Raw genomic sequence first — 22,361 nt, forward strand, 5'->3', positions numbered from 1 at the left:
CACATGTACAAGTACTTTACATGTATTTTCACAAAATGGTTCTTGATTAATCGAATAGAGAAATGAAACTGATTGACACTGCAGAAAATTAGCAGCACGTGACATGTATATGAATATATTTTCCTTGTACAGCACTTTCCATGTAAATGCTGTATCTCCCAAATAAAAGTACTTGGGATGAACTACAGTGTATCTTGAGTCCAACCAACAAATTTCAAGACCAGGTGGTGGATTTCTGAAGATCTGGGGCAGTGGAAATCCCACAAGACTCCCACCCACCTCCGCAAAACCGCAAAACCATGGAGTTTTTCTTTGACTTTTACTTTCACTACACCTAGCAGCAAGGCCAGTGGAACCCACACATTACACGTAGTGCATGTCCTTGTCTATAGCACTACTCATGAAGATTAGAGGTCATTCAACCAGGAAGTAACCAATACTGTTGTTAACCTCTGCACGACCTCCTAATCAGGTCATGGAGTTCCTGTGTGCAGAGTTATATAGCATTTGCCATTGCTATTTTGCAAATATCCTCTGAAACCAAAATGAATATGTAATAGGATATGAAGTAGAACTTCATGCGCTGGCATGATGAATGAATAAATTGAATTGAATTGATTACTGGTCAAGTTAAGAAGGTATAACTACCGTATACTCATATAAGATTCTAGGCTTGGCAAGGTGGAGTATCAGTATCGTTTTGGTTCGCCGTAACAACATGTGGTAATACCGGTAACTACTGATGACTAGAGCAGGCTAGTCGAAACATTGAGACCAAAGGCAAGTTCTTTTAGAACTTAAAGCAGGACTGTTCTTATCAGAACTAAAACTACTCAGCGAAAGGTGATAATAAGCAGGACAAGTTCTTATCAGAACTAAATATCTACTGAGCGACAGTAGTTATCACCACACGGTGTTACGCAAACAGAAACGAAACTATAATCTTGTTTATCACATTTTCGAAGAACCCCCTGAAATAAAAATAAGTATTGTACACTTGTGCTATTACAGTAAAACAAAACATAAAAAGTTAAACACACACATGTACTTTCCGTTTCGTTGGTTTCTTTTGTCAAATTATATTGATTTACAAAAGAAATTACATGCTACATGTACATGTAGAATAACCAATCAGAATAATAAATTCCAAATGTGTCAATTTTGCAAACTTGTAATGAAATCTATGCATATTTCAGGCATGATATCGGGAAAACAATCGGAAAAAGTGTCACTGCAGACCCTCAAAAAGTGATTTGTCTACAGTACAGAATGCTGAAAAGGAGAAAATATTAAATAGGGAATGAAAGGACGAAAGAAATTGGAAATCCTACTAAAGATGTACCGGTATTCCCGTGCTATTTTTCAAGTTTCATCCGGAAAAATAAATTTCTTTTCTAAGTTGCTATTTTTCTAGCTATACAAAAGTTATTCACTTTTGAATGAGACACTGACAGTTAAAAAATCCGTCAATATTTAGTTATTGAATTATTACTTAACAATTTCGAATTATTGGCTGCCAGACAATAATTCCCGTTCTCATGGGGTAGGCTGGTTCCCACCCCACAATCAGTATCAGTAATGTATGGACCAATTACCATATTTAGTTGGTCCGCATTTTGTTTGCAATCGATTACACACCAATGAACGGGTACAAGCCAGCTAGACTGGTTCCCTGACCTTACAATTCCCAGACGTCCATAAATTGCTCCGTTTCATCTTAAGTGGGGTCAGGGAACCAGACCACAGGAACAGGATTGTTTTTCTTGGTTTTTCTAATATCTACGAACTCAAACATTCAAAGATAAGTCAGTGTAACAAAAGTTGCTATAAAATACTAACCCCCAAATCCATCCATTTCGGAGAATTACAGCAAAAGCAAATGTTGTATTCCCTTTAAAAAGCTTAAAAAGATTCCACTTAAGATTATTTTTATTGCACGTACGGTACAGAGTACACGTACATACTGTACGTGCACGTACAGCTTTTCTACGCATGTCCTTTTTACCCCACAAGTGATTTCCCGGAATTGTATCTCGGATAAACAAATTTGCGCCGCAGGCAAATTAAAGATATGCATGATTAGTGGAAACTGCTGCCTCTTATGGCCGGCCTTCAATAAGTCAGATGAAAGGCTCTGCCTCACTAAGACTCTGCCCAGCACAATCACATTAGTGGATCACGGCACTGGGATTTCCAGGAAAACCTCTCGTTCCAGTCAGACAAACAGACGAAACACGCTGTCAGAAGTAAAGGTGCATCCCAGGAAGAAAGGATCCCTAGGGAGACAGGTGGACATTGCCAAGGGCTGGATGGATTATGCACAGACACAGCGCATAAGACCATCTATGGCATAGGTACCGGTGCGGTGGGAAAGAGAAATCATGAAAAAATGATACTGTCTATGATGAGGTTCATACCGGTACAATAAAGGGAATTTATAACATTTGCAAACATCGAAAAATAAAACTACCAAGTTTTTACGAAATACCTTACTAGGATGTTGGTAAATGACAGTCTAAGGCATCCTGTAAAATTATGGCACCTGGTGTCAAGTCATTTCCAAGAAACTTGTATTGTTGTATACATTTCCAACGGTGGTCAGCCGACCACCGTTGGAAAAACCTAACTATTTTTCAACTACTGCTCCAAATTTACAATTTTCAGTCCAAATTTTGTTTGCTATTGGTTACATGTTCATGAACAGGTGCAGGCAAGCTAGACTGGTTCCCTTACCTTTAATACAATTTTCCGACAACTATAAATTGATCCATTTTATCTTTAGTGGAGTCAGGGAACCAGACTACTTAGACACTTTTTGTTTTTCTTGGTTTTTCAAGCATTTTCGAAACACAACACTTCAAAACATGTCAGTTAAACAATATATGATCTAGGCCTATCCCCTCAAATAGTTCATTTCTGAAAATTACAGCAAAAGCCAATGATGTACATTCCCTTTAACATGTACGTGGAAAATTAAACCCAAAAAACACAAAACGTACTGATCACTAATCGGCATTTTCAGAAGACATACATGTTCATCAACTTCATGTTCCTTTTTTACAATCCACACTGATAGATTTTTGAGAATTGCATCCATATGCAATAGATGATGATTGATTTGAGAAAAAGAAATCTTCCATTCAAAATTACATTCATTCATTCATTCAAGTTCAACTCTAGTTGCACATAGCAGCTGTTGAGTGGCATGGAGAGTCAGCTATCATTAAAGGCGAATTGGAAGCAGTGTCTGTATGCAAACACTTGGGAACTGAAATTGATGACCAATTGAAATTTGATGCATGTGCCAAGTCAGTCAAAATACAACAAGCTACAACAACGTTTGTTTTTTCTACGCAAACTCAAAATATGTTCACATCGATAAAACAAACGTTTTACCAGTCTATTGTACAGAGTATTCTCACATATTGTCTTGTTTGTTTTTATAGAAATATGAGGTGCCAGGATCAGATTAAGTAAGACAGAATAGTTAAGCAAGCCAGTAAAGCTATTGGTTTTACAACAAGAGTCTCCAGAGGCATTATACAGATCTCTTGTGTGCAATAAAATTAAAACAGTTCTTTCCAACTCACATCACCCACTATATTGCGACTTTCAAACCAAACCAACTCCAGAAGTAAACGCTTTTTACAAAGAAAGATCAGGACATGGCGATATACCATATGGCAGTAGTCTAAAGTTCTTTATGGGAGAAACCATTAACACATTTTAAAATTATACATACAGTGTACTGTAACACATTTTTCTCATTGATCATTTGTACCTGAGGCTGTATGCATACATGCAAGGATTGCGCAAGAAGATAACAACATACTATGTATGCTTTGTACATGTACATGTATGTACACACCTTTTTACATCCCTGTATGTAGTATGCATACAATGTACTGTTACCAAACTGATCTGCAATAATTTGGGCCAGTATGTACCGGTGAAAAACAAGTTTGTGACTTCAGACATGCACATGTATTAATTCAAATGCAAATAAAATCTCAAATTAGTTTCACAGAGAAACACAAGTATGGAAAAGACATTTACCGGTACAAGCTGAGGTTTTTGTATTGCAGTTTTGTTTGTTGACTTGCTATTTCAACATTGTTTGCAGATGTTAATTTAATTTGAATGTATTTTCTCTTGACTTGTCATTTATACTGTGTATTTATATTTAAGAGCCAACTCCGTCTGTGAAATACATGCATGTCCCCAAGGAATACTTAATTGGAATGTCTATTTCCAAATGGCTTTCCCATTTGTCTTGGAGCTATGAGCCACCTCTAGGGACTGAGAAATGACAACTTGCTTAAAGGTACATGTAATATGCAACATTTGCAAACATAAAAAAACACTAGTACCAAGTTATTATGAAATACGTTACTTGACTGTAAGTGAATAATAGTCTCAAGCATCCTGTGAAATCATGGCACCTCATGGGCGGGCATTTTTAAGAAAAGTAGAATTTTTGTACCCATTTCCAATGATGGTCGGCCGATCATCGTTGAAAAAAAAATGACTATTTTCAAACCCTGCCCTTAATTTACCAAATTTAGTAAGTCCACATTTTGTTTGCAATTGGTTACACACCCATGAACAGTTGCAAACTGGTTCCCTGACCTGACAATTCCCTGACGTCTATAAAGTGCTCCGTTTTGCCTGAAGTAAGGTCAGGGAGCCAGACTACAAGAACAGCACTTTTTTTTTCTTGGCTTTTCTGGCATCTATGAGCGCACAACTTTAAACAGGTCAGTGTAACAATATTTGCTATAAAATACTAACCCCCACATCCATCCATTTCTGAAAAGCAAATTTGTATCTTACCTTTACAGACAGGTTTTTCCAATCCAAATGAAACAGAAACTCACAGACAAGAACACGAGAACATCCATACAAGGATTAACTGGGAACCATTTAAAATTATGGTACACAAATAAATTGTTTCGTTTACACTTCGGGACTTGTGTTTATTGCTTATATAGACAATTCTAACAACCAAGCCTACTGGATTACAACACGGAACTGAACGCTTGAGTATGCACGGTGGAATTCATTAGCGTTGTTGTGTACTTATACTCGTAATCTTGTTAATGTTATCGTACTCATACTTAAAGAATGTACTTGTATGTGTACAATGTAATTGCACACGTACATGTACTAGCAAGGAAAAAATGTTCACCTGTACTCATACTCCTACTAGTACTGCATTCTCCTGAAGACGGTCGGAGCAAACTGACCGGAACGTCGAGTTTATACCACTGGTTCTTTTCAGAACCATTCTCTTAGTTGAGAAATTATTCGCACATGGTGTTTCCACAAACCTTTCATTATTTAGTATCTCCACCATGCAAAGCCTCAAATCTTACTTACTAGTACTTTTGACAAATCACTCGTACTCATATCCATGAAAAAGTTCCCCTTCAATGAATTAAACGATTCTAGGTGAACATGCAGGACTCATATAACATTACAAGGAAATCCTCTTCATATAAAGAGCACTTCCTCAGAAAGAACCATCAATTTCCAGGGGCGGATCCAGGAATTTTTGCAGGGGGGAGGGGGTTCTCATCAGCAAAACAAAATTGAAATGTAGACAGAGTTTTTTTTCTCCAGACACTTGGCCTCTGAAATTCAATAGGTGGGGTGGGGTGGGGGGCTCGGGCTCGTACCATAATTTCAATGGGGGCGCTGTTCAAATCCGATGATTATTAACACTATATCACAAAATAGTGTGCAAATACCCCCTAACCAAGCTGACTCGGTCCGTATTTTGGGCACAGGCAGACATAACACGTATTACCAGTTTCATTTTTTGGGGTGTCAGATCGGGGGGGGGGGGAGGGGGGGTGCATTATTTCTAAGGAATTTCTATGAAAAAAAAATATAAAAATTGACAGAGCTGGTTTTTTTTTTTTTTAAATAACTTTGAAATAAGAAACTTTTGGCATATGCATCGGTAGCAGTGCACTTATGAAATGTCAAACACACAACATAAATCGCTCAGCAAAACCTTTTCTAAATGAAGTTGTTGAAATCCAGGAAAGTGTCGTCGTTGAAAATACACGATCCAACTGTAAACGCCTTTTTTGTTCATTAGTTCATTTGTATGTGTTACTTTTGGTTTTGTTTGTCAGTGTTTAAATTGCATCCCACTGGTTTTTCCCGAACCACGTTACATATAGATTGAAAGGGAAGGCCGCAAATTTGAAGGCCGATTCCGAGAATAATCGATGACGTGGAAACTGTACCTGAGCGAGGATGTATCTACGGTTGGCTCGTGTCTCCGTTACCAAGCTGGCGTTGATGTAATCAGAGGTCCCATTACCGAGTACTATGCGTGTGTGGTTGTCTGAGTCATGGAAAAAAACAAAAACCACAAGTTTTTAAATGAAGCAATATGGAGAATTATGAACAGATACAAAACAAATTGAGCAATTACTGGTCAACATTTTGGCCATTGTTGGTCAAAATATATGTTAAAGCTATAGTCCATCATTTGCAGCCATCCGAAAAGTAACTGGCGTAATTACTGTTGAAAAACAAACTTGGTTGAAAGATAGTAAAGGAACTAAACTCCCTGTGAAATTATTCTTTCTGGGAAGCTGTCATTTTGAAGTAATCAACGAAAGAAGGCATTTCCAACGGTGATTCTTAAGAAGCACCGTAGGAACATTTAAATTAGTAGTTCGTTTTGTTATTCAGCGCAGCGCGCACAAGTATTGGAACGACGCACACGCGCGCGCGGTTGTTATAATTCGTCGGATCGGTGCGCGACGCCGCGTATAGCTGCAATTCAAAACAATTCAAAACATGATTCAGTAACTTTTGATTTGAAATTGAGATCTTAGAATGCTGCTTTTCTCGGAATGTACAGCTGAAGCTTAGCTGAAACTTCATCAGGTTAGTTGCTCAGTATCCTTCATTAGATTTTGAACACTTTTGTTGCTTCAAACGAACAAAATGCACTAATTACAAATGATGGACTATAGCTTTAACCCTAACCCCCTAGGCCCTTGTTGCTTACAACCATCCTCAATCCTCCAAAATCCTCCAAAATTTTTCAACTCGGCCTAAATTTTTCAAAATTGTCAGACAGTCCTGCCTCAAAATGCATTCATCCTCAATCCTCCAAAATCCTCCTCATCCCAAAACTTTGCACTCGTGTTTAAATGAAGGATAACCAACGCCAAATCCTTCAAAATCATCAGACAGTCCTGCCTCAAAATGCATTCATCCTCAATCCTCCAAAATCCTCTTGTGCTTCATTCACCATTCATCCTCAATCCTCCAAAATCCTCATGTGCTTCAATCACCATTCATCCTCAATCCTCCAGAATCCTCATTTGATTCAATCGCCATTCATCCTCAATCCTCTAGAATCCTCCAAAACCGCCAGGAGGATTTTGGAAGAGTGAGGTGGGTTAGGGTTAAAGGTAGAGTAGATCATTTGCAACCATCAAAAACGTATCTTATTAGAAATTATTGTTGAAAAGCTTACTTGGTTTAAAGATAGAAATGGGGGCTGTGAAATTGTTCTTTCTAGCACGCTGTCATTTTGAAGAAAACAATAAAAGAAGGTCATTTCCAAAGATGCGTCAAGTGACACATTTTTGGAAATATCAATAAGAGTTGGTTTGTTATTCGGCAAATCCGTGAATGGATGCGCACAAGCGTTATTTTTCGCCGGTTCAGTGCGCGACAAAGCGTAGAGCAGCTGAATGCGAATGTGTCCCGGATGCTGACTTCGAGCACAATTCACAGCATGACTCAGCAATGTTTCACTTGAAATCGAGATCCTAGAATATTGTTTTCTGGGAATATATGGCACTGACAAAGCTCAAACTTCATCCGGTTAGTTGTTAAGCACCGGTCCTTAGATTGAGCACTTTTGGTGCTTCAAACGAAGAGGAAAAAAAATCTACCCTACTTTTAAAATATATATTTTCTAGAACAGAAACTAGCCTATACTTAGGTATCATTCCAGGAAACATCAGAAAGAGGTTTCCAAACTCCATTCGAATTGCGTTTATTTGTTCTAGAGTTCTCGAGTCTCTTTTCAGAATACAGCGGAAGTGTTGATACTGTATATGGCTGCAACAAGTTTAGAACTGTTCGAATTTCTGAGAACAGCGACAATTCGGTCAAGTCACGTTCTTCTTACTGTTGTGCTGCCCAGTGGGGGTTACACAGGTACACGCATTGTGAGCGCTCATCTTACAACAGCTCAATACTTTCTCAGAATGCAGGATCATAATTCAGATGATTGTACAAGTTCCAGTGGTGCAACAGATTGAATTGCATGGATGTACATGGAAGTGTGTATCCACTGATGATTCAAGCCTAGTATTAGTTGCACTGTGACTTACATGGGCTGACGTCTCTATATCTGTTGTATGGTTTGTTCACTTCTTTCTTGGCCTCTGTGGTACTGTAATCGTACTGGTGACTTGCAATGTTGATTTTCTGTGGACAAATTAACAAAATAATCAATCAAATAAATGAAGCAATGAAATACTAAGCAAACATGTTGCAGACTTGTCAAACATTGAAACCACAACTCCTTCACCGACAGGCCATTTAAGTAGAACGCTTCTCACATCCACCACAATGGAACTTTATTTGTAAAGCAACAAAACTTGATGGAAATGTATACATGTACACGTACATGTATGTAATTCATATTTATGAGGCTCTACTATGCTGTACATATCATCGACTATCGCATAACCAAACTTACTTTTGGTAGATTTGACTTTGTGAGGGTTTATAAAACTGACTTACTCCTTTTAGAAACAATACCAGTGGGGGAAATTTCATACACATTTCCCTCAGATCAGTGATGTAAGTGTGGAATCTGACAAATTTGTTAGAAATGTTTGGTACTAAGGAAAAGTACACACAAATGTACCGGTATGCTGCCAATACTTTATTTATAATTTGAGGGAAAAACCCTGAAAATCAATGTCAGGAGAATTACATCCCTGTCACTGTCAGATACACTCAACTAAAAAAAAGAAAGTCCCCCCTTAATACTTTTTTGTCTAAACTCAAAAGGTACTGGGCACATCTTGCTCAAATTACAACTGATCAGTACAGAAATTCCTTAGCAATCCAGCCATACTCTTTGTTTGGCCCAAAACAGTGATGATGTGTACACAATTATGCAATTGATGACAAATGGTACCAAACCAAAAATTGCACTTTTGTATTGTGAACCACAACTTGCACGTGTATAAAAGTGCAACTGTTTTCGGTATCATTTGTCTTAAATTGCATAAATTCATACACATTATCATAATAAAGAGTACGGCTGGATTGCTAAGGAATTTCTGTACTGATTAGTCGTTATTTGAGTGAGAGGTGCCCAGTAGTTTTTGAGTTACACAAAAAAGTATTGGAAGGGGGGGGGGGGACTTTCTTTTTTGGTTGAGTGTATACTGAGTGTAAGGCTGCATCCGAATCAGTTGTCTAGAGCTAGGTCTAGGTCTGCGCCCATTGAAAATACGCGGGGACGCGCTGACAATAGACGTAGCCGTAGCTCTGGAAGCCCGTTTCGGACAAAGTGGTGCAAAGTTATACTATGCCAAATTCTCAAAGCGCTTCACAGGTATTACCCCTGTTCATCCGGCCAAGAGACCAGTTTTCTGTGCAGCCGAAGATCAGCGATATCTGGTCTATAAAACAAATCTGGGCATGCTATCCTTATCAATGCTATCACAATAGCCCCCTTCAATGGCGAAAGCATTGTGCTAGCTATTGTTCAGATAATCCGCCATGGGGCAGTAGCTCTGCACGGTAGCTTGCACAATGCTTTCGCCATTGAAGGGGGCCTCGCGAGTTATACAGTGATTTACGTGCCCAGATTTGTCTACAGATACCCTCACAGGTACCTGGTTATACTGGGTGGAGAGAGGTACTGTTATATAAAGTTTTAGCCCAAGAAATGGGCCGGACCGGCCCTTGACCGGACGCTGCAAAGCCCTGATGCAGAAATGGGGATATAATGAGGATGGTGAAACCGCATGTGACTGTGGGGCTGAACAGTCCATGGACCACCTGCTGGTCTGCCCCCACCTGCCAGAACCCTGCACCCACGAGGACCTAGAGAAGTTCAACCCCCGAGCGAGATCCTGTGCTCAACACTGGGCGGGAGTGGTGTGATGACCCGAGAAGAAGAAGCCCAAGAAATTTGTAAGCACCATGCTCCCTGTTACACTTCGATTCCACGTACCATCGCACGTTATTTGCACACCATAACCAATGGACCAAAGTAACGCACATAAATGTACAATAGTCCAATATCAAATTAACATTTTTGAGCCTTACATCGGTTCCCAAAGGCTTCCAAAATCAACATGTCACTTGTCATCAATAAAAGCACGGGGAAAGTGCGATTTATTCAAGCGCGACAAAATGCTTGGAATCGTGCAGGAAATGAACTTTCTCGGTTGGGAAGGTCAACCGCTATTCTCAAGGGTGTTATACGTACACGTATGGTAGGCCTACAATGTCGTACAAGTACATTGTACAACGAAGCCCTTTCGCACAAAGAAGATTTTTCACACGTTAACTTGAATTATGACACTCGTATTAATAACAAATGTAGCAACTGAAAGCTATTCCCACCACAGTAAAATTGCCCTTTTGACATTCATGAAGCCTGTACATACATGTACATGTACATGTACACGTACATTGTACATTGTGCAGTCACAATAATGTACAATGTACATGAGCGTTACAACATTTGCTTTTGCTGTAATTTTCAAAAATGGATGGATTTGGGAGGTAAGCATTTTATAGCAAACATTGTTCCACCGACTTGTTTGAACTGTTTTGTTCGTGGATGCTGGAAAAACAAAAGAATCAGGTTCCTGTGGTCTGGTTCCCTGACCCCACTTAAAATGAAACAGAGCAATTTCTAGACGTCGGGGAATTGTAAGGTCAGGGAACCAGTCTAGCTGGCTTGTGCCAGTTCATACAACGTAGGTGTGTAAATTGCAAACAAAATGCGGACTAACTAAATATGGTAAATTGGGGGTAGTATTTGGGGTTTTTTTTAGACAAAGTGACAATACGTTTTTAATAGATAAAAGTTTCTAACAAAATCTTAAAGGGAAGATACAACATTTGCAAACATCATAAAATGAAATGATCAAATTATCACGAAATACCTTACTGGATTGTTAGGGAATGACAGTCTCAAGCGTCCTGTAAAATCGTGGCTCCTGGTGTGCTGTCATTTTCAAGAAAAATGGTATTTTTCCAACGCTGGTCGGCCGACCAGCGTTGGAGAAAAATGGCTTTTTTTCAAAAACTGCTCCCACTTTTTCATAATTAGTTATTCCACGTTTTTTTTGCAATTGATTACACACCTGTGAAGGGGTACAAGCCTGCTAGACTGATTCTCTGACCTCTGGTATTTTTTTCCAACGCTGGTCGGCCGACCAGCGTTGGAGAAAACTGGGTTCTTTTCAAAAACTGCTCCCACTTTTTCATAATTAGTTATTCCACGTTTTTTTTGCAATTGATTACACACCTGTGAAGGGGTACAAGCCTGCTAGACTGATTCTCTGACCTTACAATTCCCAAAAGTCCATAAATTGCTCCGTTTCATTTTAAGTGGGGTCAGGGAACCAGACTACAAGAACATGATAGGTTTTCTTGGTTTTCCAGCATCGACAAGCCTAAAATGTGAAACAAGTCAGTTTAACAATATTTGCTATAACATACTAATCCTCCAAATCCATTTATTTCTGAAAATTGCAGCAAAAGCAAATGTTGTACATTCCCTTTAATTAATAGCAGTTGAATGTTTTTTTTTGTCAATTGCATAATAGACGTAAGTTCCTGTTTGGGAGGAATTTCACTTTCAATGGATCTGCATGTTACGAAAGTCTACTTCAAATGTGTATTAAATGTACTTCACACTTCCTAAAATTGTAAACTGCTATCTCTTAACAAGTCATGAACATAGTGCGTGGTTCATAATATTTGTTCATCTTTTGGTTTCAAAATGTGTTATCCCTTGTTGGCTTGTTCTATAGATGCGTTTTTATACATTTTCTCCTCCTGAATCCCTGACCAGTGGCTTTATTGTAATAATTTTCCTTTTAATGCAATTTTTACGGGTTTTTTTGCGAGTACATTGTGTATATTAAACTTCTTAATAATGTAACTTTTTTGTATTTTAAATCCTGTACTTAATGTAAATTGTTAATTATTTTTATTATCTGTAAATCATGTACAATTTGGCCTTCGGGCCACGACACAGGAGTTTTAATAAACCAATAATAATAATAATGTACATGAATGTGTTCACAGGTGTAACATGTCAACAAAAACATACCCATGAGTGTATGTACATTACACTACAGTACCATTTTGAATGCAACATTTTGGTATCACCACTCAGTGCGTATAACACCAAATTACTTATGAAAAAAAATGTTTATGTTTATGAAGCAAAACAATCATTGTGTACAAAATTACTTGGGCCCTATTGATACATTTTTTATATATTAAATAGATGAAGTAAAATTTATAAATTACTTTTCACAACTTGTCAGTTTTAATGATAAAGAATAACATACACGTCCATGTAAATGTACATGTACATGTGCAGTACATGCAGTCACACAATCACCTTCATTTCAACAGACTGATCTATAGTTCTAGACGCATTAAATATAGTTATTTTTTTCCGACTAGCTTCCAACAGGAGAATTGATAAGGCCCCAGAAATAGACCTGTGCACAGGGACCACCATAAAAAAAACTGCAACCCCCAACATACGACCAAATAGAGCACATCACCAGAATACAGCCTACTTGTCTACCGCGCACTTCTACATGTACATGTACACACAGGCCACATAATATAATGACAGCGCCATGCCTACAGGTGTAGTCTCAATAGACATGCCTGGGTCAATATTGAAAGCTGCCCCTTGTGTGCTGGTTTCCAGGAATCGGCTGCTATTATTAACACATGTAAGGCCCTTCAGTGCGCTGAGGCTAGGCACGGGCCTGCCAATGCACAGCACACACAACTCTGTACACTGTATTCTCATTATTCAAGCAAGTCGATTTACATGTGGGGGAATGCCTGGTTATTTCTGCCATCCAGGCGGTATATAGGGGCTTGTTTACAACATGTTTTTTTTTTGTCTGGGAAAAATAAGTTATTTTAAACAGAAGGTCGCATACATTAGGGATATATACCGGTACGTGCATTATAAATGGGGATGTTTAAAGGGATATTACTGCCTGGAATGTGCCCTATTGGGCTACACAACGCATTTTAAACAAAATGATATTAATTGGGAAATAGAATTTAAAAATAGAATATAAATGTCCACATCCTTTAAAAACTGGGCGTTTATTGTGTTATTCTTGCGAGAACGATTTTCAGGGATCACAATTTTGTCCCTGAAAAATTGTGTTGTTGATGCTATTTGTGAATCCAGCCACAGAGTGCTTTGCCTTCTGCAGACGTGTAAGAAACATCATTTGTGTATTGGTGCTGTGTGTACATGTACATCACACACACACAAACATATACTATATTACATTTAAAGCTATAGTCCATCATTTGCAGCCATCCGAAAAGTAACTGGCGTAATTATTGTTGAAAAACATACTTGGTTGAAAGATAGTAAGGGAACTAAACTCCCTGTGAAATTATTCTTTCTGGGAAGCTGTCATTTTGAAGTAATCAACAAAAGAAGGCATTTCCAACGGTTATTCTTAAGAAGCACCGTAGGAAAATTTAAATTAGTAGTTCGTTTTGTTATTCAGCGCAGCGCGCACAAGTATTGGAACGACGCACACGCGCGCGCTGTTGTTATAATTCGTCGGATCAGTGTGCGACGTCGCGTATAGCTGCAATTCAAAACATGATTCAGTAACTTTTGATTTGAAATTGAGATCTTAGAATGCTGTTTTTCTCGGAATGTACAGCTGAAGCTTAGCTGAAACTTCATCAGGTTAGTTGTTCAGTATCCTTCATTAGATTTTGAACTCTTTTGTTGCTTCAAACGAACACAATGCACAAATTACAAATGATGGACTATAGCTTTAACAGACACGACTTGAAATACGAATACGTACGGTATGCCACAAAATGTCCGTTGCGCACGATATAAACCTTTTTTCCCCTTCTTTTCTCGAGAATAGTAAGGCATTAGGTTTGTTTCCTTTCAACCAGGAGCCAATTTCATAGAGCTGCTTAAGCACAAAATTTGCTTAACTTAGCACAAAAAAGTTTGCTTAATATAATCAGGTTAACCACCAAAACTCCATGCGATTGTTATGCTCAGCAAACAACAGCTAAATACCAGTCACAAGCAATGTACATCGCATGACATTTTGGCCGGTATCCTGATTATATTAAGCAAGGTTTTTTTGCTGCTTAAGCAAATTTTGTGCTTAAGCAGCTCTATGAAATTGGCCCCACCTTTAAAACAGTATAGAACAATCCAAAGCATGTTATTTGCAGGGATTTCAGGCCGTAATGGCCCTTAAAAACTGCTTGTGAGACCCTACATTCTGCGCCCTTTGCGCAGAGGCAAGCATCTCCACATTTGCAACACACGCATTTCATGAAGAAAAACAAATATGACTGCACTTGAATAATGTCAAGGTTCTGCATGAAATCAATGTGGAATTTTGCGGTTTACAATTTGTTTATTTGTACAAGTCCAAGGTACACAGTCAGACCATAGAGCAAAACTTCCTTTCAAATTCTGTGTACATTTTTGGAAAATGTGTTCTTCCATTCAAACCCACGTGCCTGTCCAATTGTGTAAACAGTGACAGTTTACAGAGTAATAAGAAATTTTCTACACACTGTGTTGACACATTAAGTTTGCAAGAACCAGGATTTTCCTCATTACAAGGTAATTGATACATATCTACCCTCACAAAACAAAAAACCAAAATATCTTTGATGATTGATTTGTAATAAAGACTTGTGCGTCATTTTAAGGAGTTCATCAGTTTCAGGGTCAGGTTTCAAGCTGTAATGTACAAGAAATGATGACACAAAGACATCGAGTTCTAATGAGTTGCAAAGAAAACAGGAAATTATTGTTGCCGCAAAGGCAACATTTAAGACCCTTTATGACAACTTTCTGATCTGAACTACATGTAGTACTGGGCCAGTATCGAGAGTACTCGTGAGTAGTGTTTGCTACTTGTTGTTCTACGAGTTTTCATGGTTTTTCAACTACTCAAGTACTCGTCCCGGCACGAGTGGAAGTACATGTAGGTACTCGGGAGTAGCATTTTTTTTTTTTAACAAGTGCTGACTTATAAAAAAGTAGCCACTTTGCAGTTTCTGCACTAAACTTGTCTCTTGTCTTAAAGATATAGTCCATCATTTGTAATTTGTGCATTTTGTTCTTTTGAAGCAACAAAGGTGTTCAAAATCTAATGAAGGATACTGAACAACTAACCTGATGAAGTTTCAGCTCAGCTTCAGCTGTATATTCCGAGAAAAACAGCATTCTAGGATCTCAGTTTCAAATCAAAAGTTGCTGAATCATGCTTTGAATTGTTTTGAATTTCAGCTACCGGTATACGCGATGTTGCGCACTGATCCGACGAATTATAGCAACCGCGTGCGCCTGTGCGTCGTGCCAATGCTTGCGCGTGGTGCGCCGAATAACAAAACTAACTACTAATTTAAATTTTCCTACGGTGCGTCTTAAGACCACCATTGGAAAGGCCTTCTTTCGCTGATTACTTCAAAATGATAGCTTGCCAGAAAGATTAATTTCACAGGGAGTTTAGTCCACTTACTATCTTTCAACCAAGTATGTTTTTCAACAATAATATGCCAGTTACTTTTCCGGACGGCTGCAAATGATGGGCTATAGCTTTAATACGTCCCCCGCAACCTCCATCTGTTTCCTTGGGATTCCACTAGCACTCTCGACAAATAAATTTTGAAGTAAAATGAGCCGACATTTTGCACAGTAAGGATGTCTCAGTGCTGAAGAATGTGGTGTGTATTGCACGCTGTTTATCCACGGTAACTTCCTTCTTAGTAATGTTTATAAATGCCGTTTTTATGGGAAGTTAGTAAACTGCTCGTGAGTACCTGACTACTCGTGAGTAATTTCTCTGCGAGTACTCAAGTAGAAAATAATCTTCTACTTGGCAGGCCTAATCTGAAACAGTTCTTATATTTGTACATGTAACTCCAATAAACTGTGCACAATCACACCGTTCGCCTGCACTTTTTTTTAATTTTCATTTTCATTTTTTTTTTTTATTTTTAAGTTGGTCGGCAGTGCGGTCTTGCCGCACCAAGCAGCAAAGCCTAAGCAGTGCAGCAAATGCAGAATGAACATTCACATGCTAACTGTTACGAATGCATGCACAAAAAAAAATGCATTTGGGCAATTCCACGGTTACTCACGTTACATTTTTGATGTACTTTTGAGTTTCCTTGGGCTGTAATTACCTTACTGAAAAGGTTTAATAACTGTTATCCCCATGGTAGATAGAGTAGACCTAGACCTACCCAAGCACCAAAGATAGATGCCATCCAAAAAAGTGTGTTACGCATGATAAACAAGACGCACAAAATCGGTTACTCACGTTTTCGTAACGTGAGTAACCGATTTTGTGCATCTTGTTTATCATAAATAACAAATTTTTTGGATGTCATCTTTGGTGCTTAGGTAGGTCTAGGTCTACTCTATCTACCATGGGGATAACAGTTATAAAACCTTTTCAGTAAGGTAATTACAGCCCAAGGAAACTCAAAAGTACATCAAAATGTAACGTGAGTAACCGTGGAATTGCCCATTTAATTAATTGACCATTATCTCATCCTACTTTTCTTGCTACTTGTATAAAAATTTAGAGCAAAAAAAAAAAAGAAATGATTTTTCAGCGTACATGCAATTATTAGCAAACAGTTTTTTCCCTAGCCTTAGCTTTGTTTAAATTTTCTTTTGAGTGGGCACTTTTCCACTGGCACCTTTCCAACCAATGTTTCTTTTTCTATTCAACCAAAGAGAAAAGAAATGTCGAGTCTTTCTCTACAATTCAATTACAGCGTATAACACCGTGGTTCAAACTACTTTAGGTAAATGTCACCAAGTACGCAGCACAGTAGATTGTACAATGCATGCGCGTTAATCTTCTGAACTCTTTACCATTTCCAAGATTATTCAGGTAATGGAAAGTCAATCCTTCTTGGAAATGGTGCAGGTGCGTGTTATTGAATGCATACTCAATTGATTAATGTCAAATGTAGATGGCCATAAAAAGTCCTGGGCATTTATTGGGACACTTTTGAACTTTTATTTATCAATGGTACACAATGCTTATTGTCAGAAATTTGGCTGTCGTGACGTTTTAATATTTTTTTTCCAACTTCTGGACACAACATGAATGTTGCATGTATGCCCAATGCATGCAAGCATGCATCAGCGGCGTAGCCAGGATTTTCATCCTGGGGGGAGGGGTGTGGGAAGGGGGCGCAGGAGGGGGGGAGGCATGGGGGGCAGGGGCTTGAGGTTACAATGGAGGGCGCCCAAAAATTAGACAAAAATATTTGCTTTCCAAGGGACGTAAAAAATAAACGGCCACTCACCAAAAAACAGAGTTTTCGTGAAAAATATGCACATAATCACGGGAAAAGGGGACTTTATGTTCTTTCAGCTAATCATGGTAACTCATAAAGTCATAATGCTGTGCTTTTCCTGATGCCAAATTTTTAGTGGGGGGGGGGGGCGCGACTGGAGGCGCAATTTTTTATGGGGACGTGAGATCCCCCCCCCCCCCCCCCAACACCGGCTGTGGCTCCCAATGGGCAGAACTTCGTGTGTGCATGCACTGTGGGCTTCGTTGTACATGTACGACAGATCGGGGTTTGCCGTTTGTGTGGACGTGCAGCCCGGTAAGCCATGGCCAGCAATGCCCAGATGCTGATACAGCACACACACACACAGCCTTGCAATTGCATCGAAGGCTACATTTAGCAAAGGGTTCCTGAAGAAAACCTGATGGGTTAGGGCTAAATTAGCGTTGTTACCTGATGCCTGAACCATTCAACCACCATGTACATTGTATGCATGTACCGTACATGTACTGGTACGTACAATGTATTGTACATCTCTGAAGGATTAAACCCAACCACCCCTCTTCCTGCTTGAACAGCATTTGAACATTCAGCTTCCTCTGTTTAGCCTCAATGACAAACAACCATTTGTTTACATTATGGACATGTATGGAGTATTGTAATATTTGACTGCCATTTGAAAAAAAGGATGTTATTATCACAATTGTATGCATTACACATTCCCATGTACATAACTGCCTATAGTATAACTGCCCTGACGAAGGCGCATCGCACCAAATGCTCGGCTCCACTTCTGGTGAGAGCACTGTATTATTTTGTTTTTCACTGTCTACATTGTACCTTTAATCTACAGTGCTTTGCAGGATTCTACATACACATGATTGTCAATGTTTATTTTTTAAATTTCATATTTAAGAAACCCCTTTTGTAATTCATATTATGCACAATGTGTCCCAAACAATACAAAACCACACAAACAAAGGAAGTGAAAGGACAAATCCATGGAATGAAAACACATGCGCAATCAGAGGTAGAGGATGCAGGCCACCACACTGTCCTGTGCAAAGGATTACACAAAATGCCTTCCAGGAAAAGCTTTCACCACAACAAATGGACAGATAGTTGGACAGTCAGATATTGTAGATAACAAGCAACTTGGTTAACTTAAACTGCATTACGACCAGTTAATACTTCAAAGTCTGGAGTTTTGTAAGAGTCATGGCAAATGTCGAAATGAAACAAACTACAGTTATTGACGTCATTATGCTTTTACTTTCACGTGAAGTATGAACCAATGTCGGATGATCCTTGCCATGCACACTGAGGATTCTCTTACATCATATATGAGACAAGAGGAAATACTCTCCGGGTGTTTACGGGATTTTCTTTTTACAACTGATAAAACTGCCCTTACACTGCCTTTACACATTTTAGATTTGCTTTTTACAGACACTGCTTTTTCGGTGTATACCAGAACACCATAGGGCAAACTTGTCCAAGAATCCATGGATTTCAGTGTTTCTTTTTCAACTGTTGGGCATCTGCAAGGAGAATACCCACAATATATTTTATGTTATTAGTCTTTGCGTTGACTATGTAATTAAAGAAAACATGGCGTTGCACATTTACATTATAAATTATGATTATTATCAGTTATTTATGTGCTAGCTGGAGAAACCCAACCCCAAAATATACTTTTCAAAAAAATATAAAAAATTAACATATAGATAGTGGATATATTGCCGGCAGCAATCCCTATCAACTGAGGGCGCTGTACTCTCTAAGATAGGGCCGATTTATAAGATATATTAAATTACCACCAACGGTTGTGTAGCACCTGGATAAACCGCATTTCATGAGCGGGAAGATCCGGGTTCAATCCCGGCAGCTAGCGTAATTTTTAAGGTTTTTTTTCCCATTCCCCAAAAAATAAGAATATTCTTCTTTTATTATTTTAACATGTCTCAAACATTTTATTGCAGAGTAGGCCTATTACATTTTCTTTTACAGATTTGTGGCTCTGGAGGATTTTTTTTAAAGGAAGATAAAGTCCAAAATTGTAAAATGGTCTGATTCCCATCTTGTGAATGCGAAGTTACAACAATAATGTTGGCATGGAGCCAGACTAAAATTTGTCACCGGAAAATGTCCAAGTACAAAAAACAGTAACTGCGCATGTTCAGTGCATATCCGGCAAGCTAACGTTTACTAAAGGTTTGCCGTCTCCGGCTAAATATCCACTGCCTAAAATATACCCAAAAAATGTCGTTGTGAATCACTGTCAAGTGTCATTTTTACCCCCAAATTTCCCTCAAAACTTCACAACCCCTACCCTTTATCTATGACATACATGTACATTACTTGCAAGTTGCATGTTCTCAATGTTGCCAACTAGTTTTAGATAAAATAATTTAAAAGTGGGTTTTGTTCCCTATATTGTTGATGTACCCTAACGTGGCGCGGCCCCTAACGTGGCGCACTTTGATTTTTCGCGGCTGTAGCGCCTAGGCCTAGCTAGAGCAAAAGTTTTAACTGAAATTTCACAGAGAAAGTGAAATTTCATCATGTTCTAAACACTCCCGTTCATAAATCGCGAGTTTATTTACCCGTTACAAAGTTAAAAGAAAAAATTATTTTGGCATGAGTTTCCGTTTTTATTTTCAAGTGCAAGTGAACCCTTTGAAAATGCCCCGAAAAATAAGAAAATAATTTTCTGACAAACATCTGGCTGGGTTTGTAAGTAAAGATAATAATGATTTATCAGAATTTATCAAGTTTACAGAAATTCTTAAATGTTAATTTGGAATTTTCTGAGATTTATTCAAGTGTGCCACGTTAGGGAACACTCCGCCAATTTGTGCCCAATTTCCGGACGCGACCGTTTTTTGCATTTCGGATTAAATTTTATGAAACCGAAATTGTTCACAGAGGTTAAATAGCAAGCATTAAAAAGGTAAAAGTACCAGTATTTCACTGCATGAATTTGAGGTTTATCAACAAAGAGGTTTGGCAACACTACACGAGGAAAGTTGGGTAAGCTTCGAAGTGCGCCACGTTAGGGAATTGAACACGACTATACTCGATCAGGAACCGGGCCAGTAGAAAGTGTCGGAAATGAAGGAATAAAGCATATCACGAACATGACGCACGCGCACGCTACGCTCCTTCCAAAAAGTTCTAAGTTCCAACAAAGTAGATTTATAAATACAAACCTGAAATTCCATCCTCCATGTCCCTTTTCTTTCACACTCGTCGAATTCTTCTTGAATGTTCAACATTTTGTCGGGTGTTTTGTTGGCACAACTTCACCGAAGAAAGTAACGTCAGGTTTATGAGGTTGAAGTCGGTCGATAGATGACATGGATGATGATACAACCAGCCATTCGATTCGGAGAAAGCAGCACGTTGAATTCGCGTACCGTACCGCGCGCGAGCTGCACTGCAGGTCGACAATGCGGCAAATTAATGATTGATGGGTCGGATCGTCAGCTGCATATGCCCGGATCGTACGCACCGCTCCGACTCGCCCCTTACCAACTCGCCCCTTGCCAACTCGCCCCTCACAAACTGGCCCTTTACCAACTTGCCCCATGTCAACTTGCCCCATGCCAACTCGCCCCTTACCAACTTGCCCCATGTAAGAGTGTGCGCTGGTTTGAACCTTGGTAGTAGCATTGAAGTACCCACGCACATTTCGTAATTTTTAAACAGTGGTTATAAGTGTCCTGACGTAAAAATCGAGTTGAAAAAAGCAGTTTCAAAAAGGCTTTATTTTGTCATTCATTTTCATCACAAAGCATACTTTGTTGCCTGTTAAATTTCACTCTTACTGTTGCTTATCATTGTGTATGTTGCGGCCGGGAGCCTTAATTCTCAACTTAGAATGTTATCATGTATTTTAATTGGAGTCAATTAGCAGACGCATGTGGAATGTCCCGCATGCGTAAAAAAAAAAAATGAAAAAAATATATTAACCGTACCATGCCGGACAGAAGAAGCACGTACATGATCGACCATTATTCCCTCTGAACATATAAGATCTGCTGCTGACCCCTAGCTGAGAGTTATCATAAGCACAGCCAGCATGGCAGCATCCCAGTGGCGCACCCAGGATTTGGTGGGGGGGGGGGGGCTACTTTTTTGTTCAAAAATTGTTGCCCACAATTTTTGGGCCCCACAAAAAAAATTGGAGTCTCTTTTTTTCGGGGGCGGACTATTTTGAAGTTAGTGACGCCATTTACACCCCTATTATACTATAGGCCACATACATATCACCAAGGTAAAATCGTGGGACTAGAAAAAAATTGACAACCTCTTGAACACCCCCCCCCCCCCCCCACGTGCGCCACTGCTGCATCCCGTCACAACAACACCTACATGTTAATACTCAAAGTGCACAAAAACTGGATGAAGCACTAAATTGCGCTAGCCTTTGATGATGATATTATCCACAGTGCGAGTTGGCAAGGGGCCAGGTAGGCAGCCTCCCCCTCCCCCCCTCCCCCCCCCCCCCCCCCCCCCCCCCCGCCTACCTGGGAATTAGGGAAGGGGATTGGCGAGACTGTGAGTCAGCTAGGGGGCAAGTTTGTAAGGGGCGAGTTGGTCAGGGGCGAGTTGACAACGGGCGAGTTGGTAAGGGGCGAGTTGGTAAGGGGCGAGTTGGCTGGGGCGAGTTGACCTGACGCCCAAGTAGTGTACGTCGCATGCATGGTCAAAATGGCTGGGGCGGCAATGAGGGCGCTGTCGGAGAAATA

At 39.3% G+C, this 22,361-nt stretch overlaps 1 protein-coding gene across 5 annotated transcripts in view; it reads right to left on the reverse strand.

Annotated features, from left to right (window-relative positions):
• The window catches only part of LOC119745990 (tyrosine-protein phosphatase non-receptor type 1-like), a 49,285-nt gene extending 28,179 nt beyond the window's left edge, over positions 1-21,106 (reverse strand). For all 5 annotated transcript variants that reach the window (XM_038222760.1, XM_038222751.1, XM_038222742.1 and 2 more), the window contains exons 1-3: positions 20,820-21,106; positions 8,376-8,472; positions 6,258-6,358 (exon numbers count right to left, since the gene is read on the reverse strand). In XM_038222760.1, coding sequence (XP_038078688.1) covers positions 6,258-6,358; positions 8,376-8,472; positions 20,820-20,885 — 264 coding nt within the window. In that variant the 5' untranslated portion in view covers positions 20,886-21,106. The remainder of the gene's footprint in view (positions 1-6,257; positions 6,359-8,375; positions 8,473-20,819) is intronic.
• Between the last annotated feature and the right edge of the window lie 1,255 nt (positions 21,107-22,361).

Source organism: Patiria miniata, unplaced genomic scaffold (genome assembly GCF_015706575.1).
Source record: "Patiria miniata isolate m_02_andy unplaced genomic scaffold, ASM1570657v1 HiC_scaffold_12, whole genome shotgun sequence".
NCBI lineage: Eukaryota > Metazoa > Echinodermata > Asteroidea > Valvatida > Asterinidae > Patiria > Patiria miniata.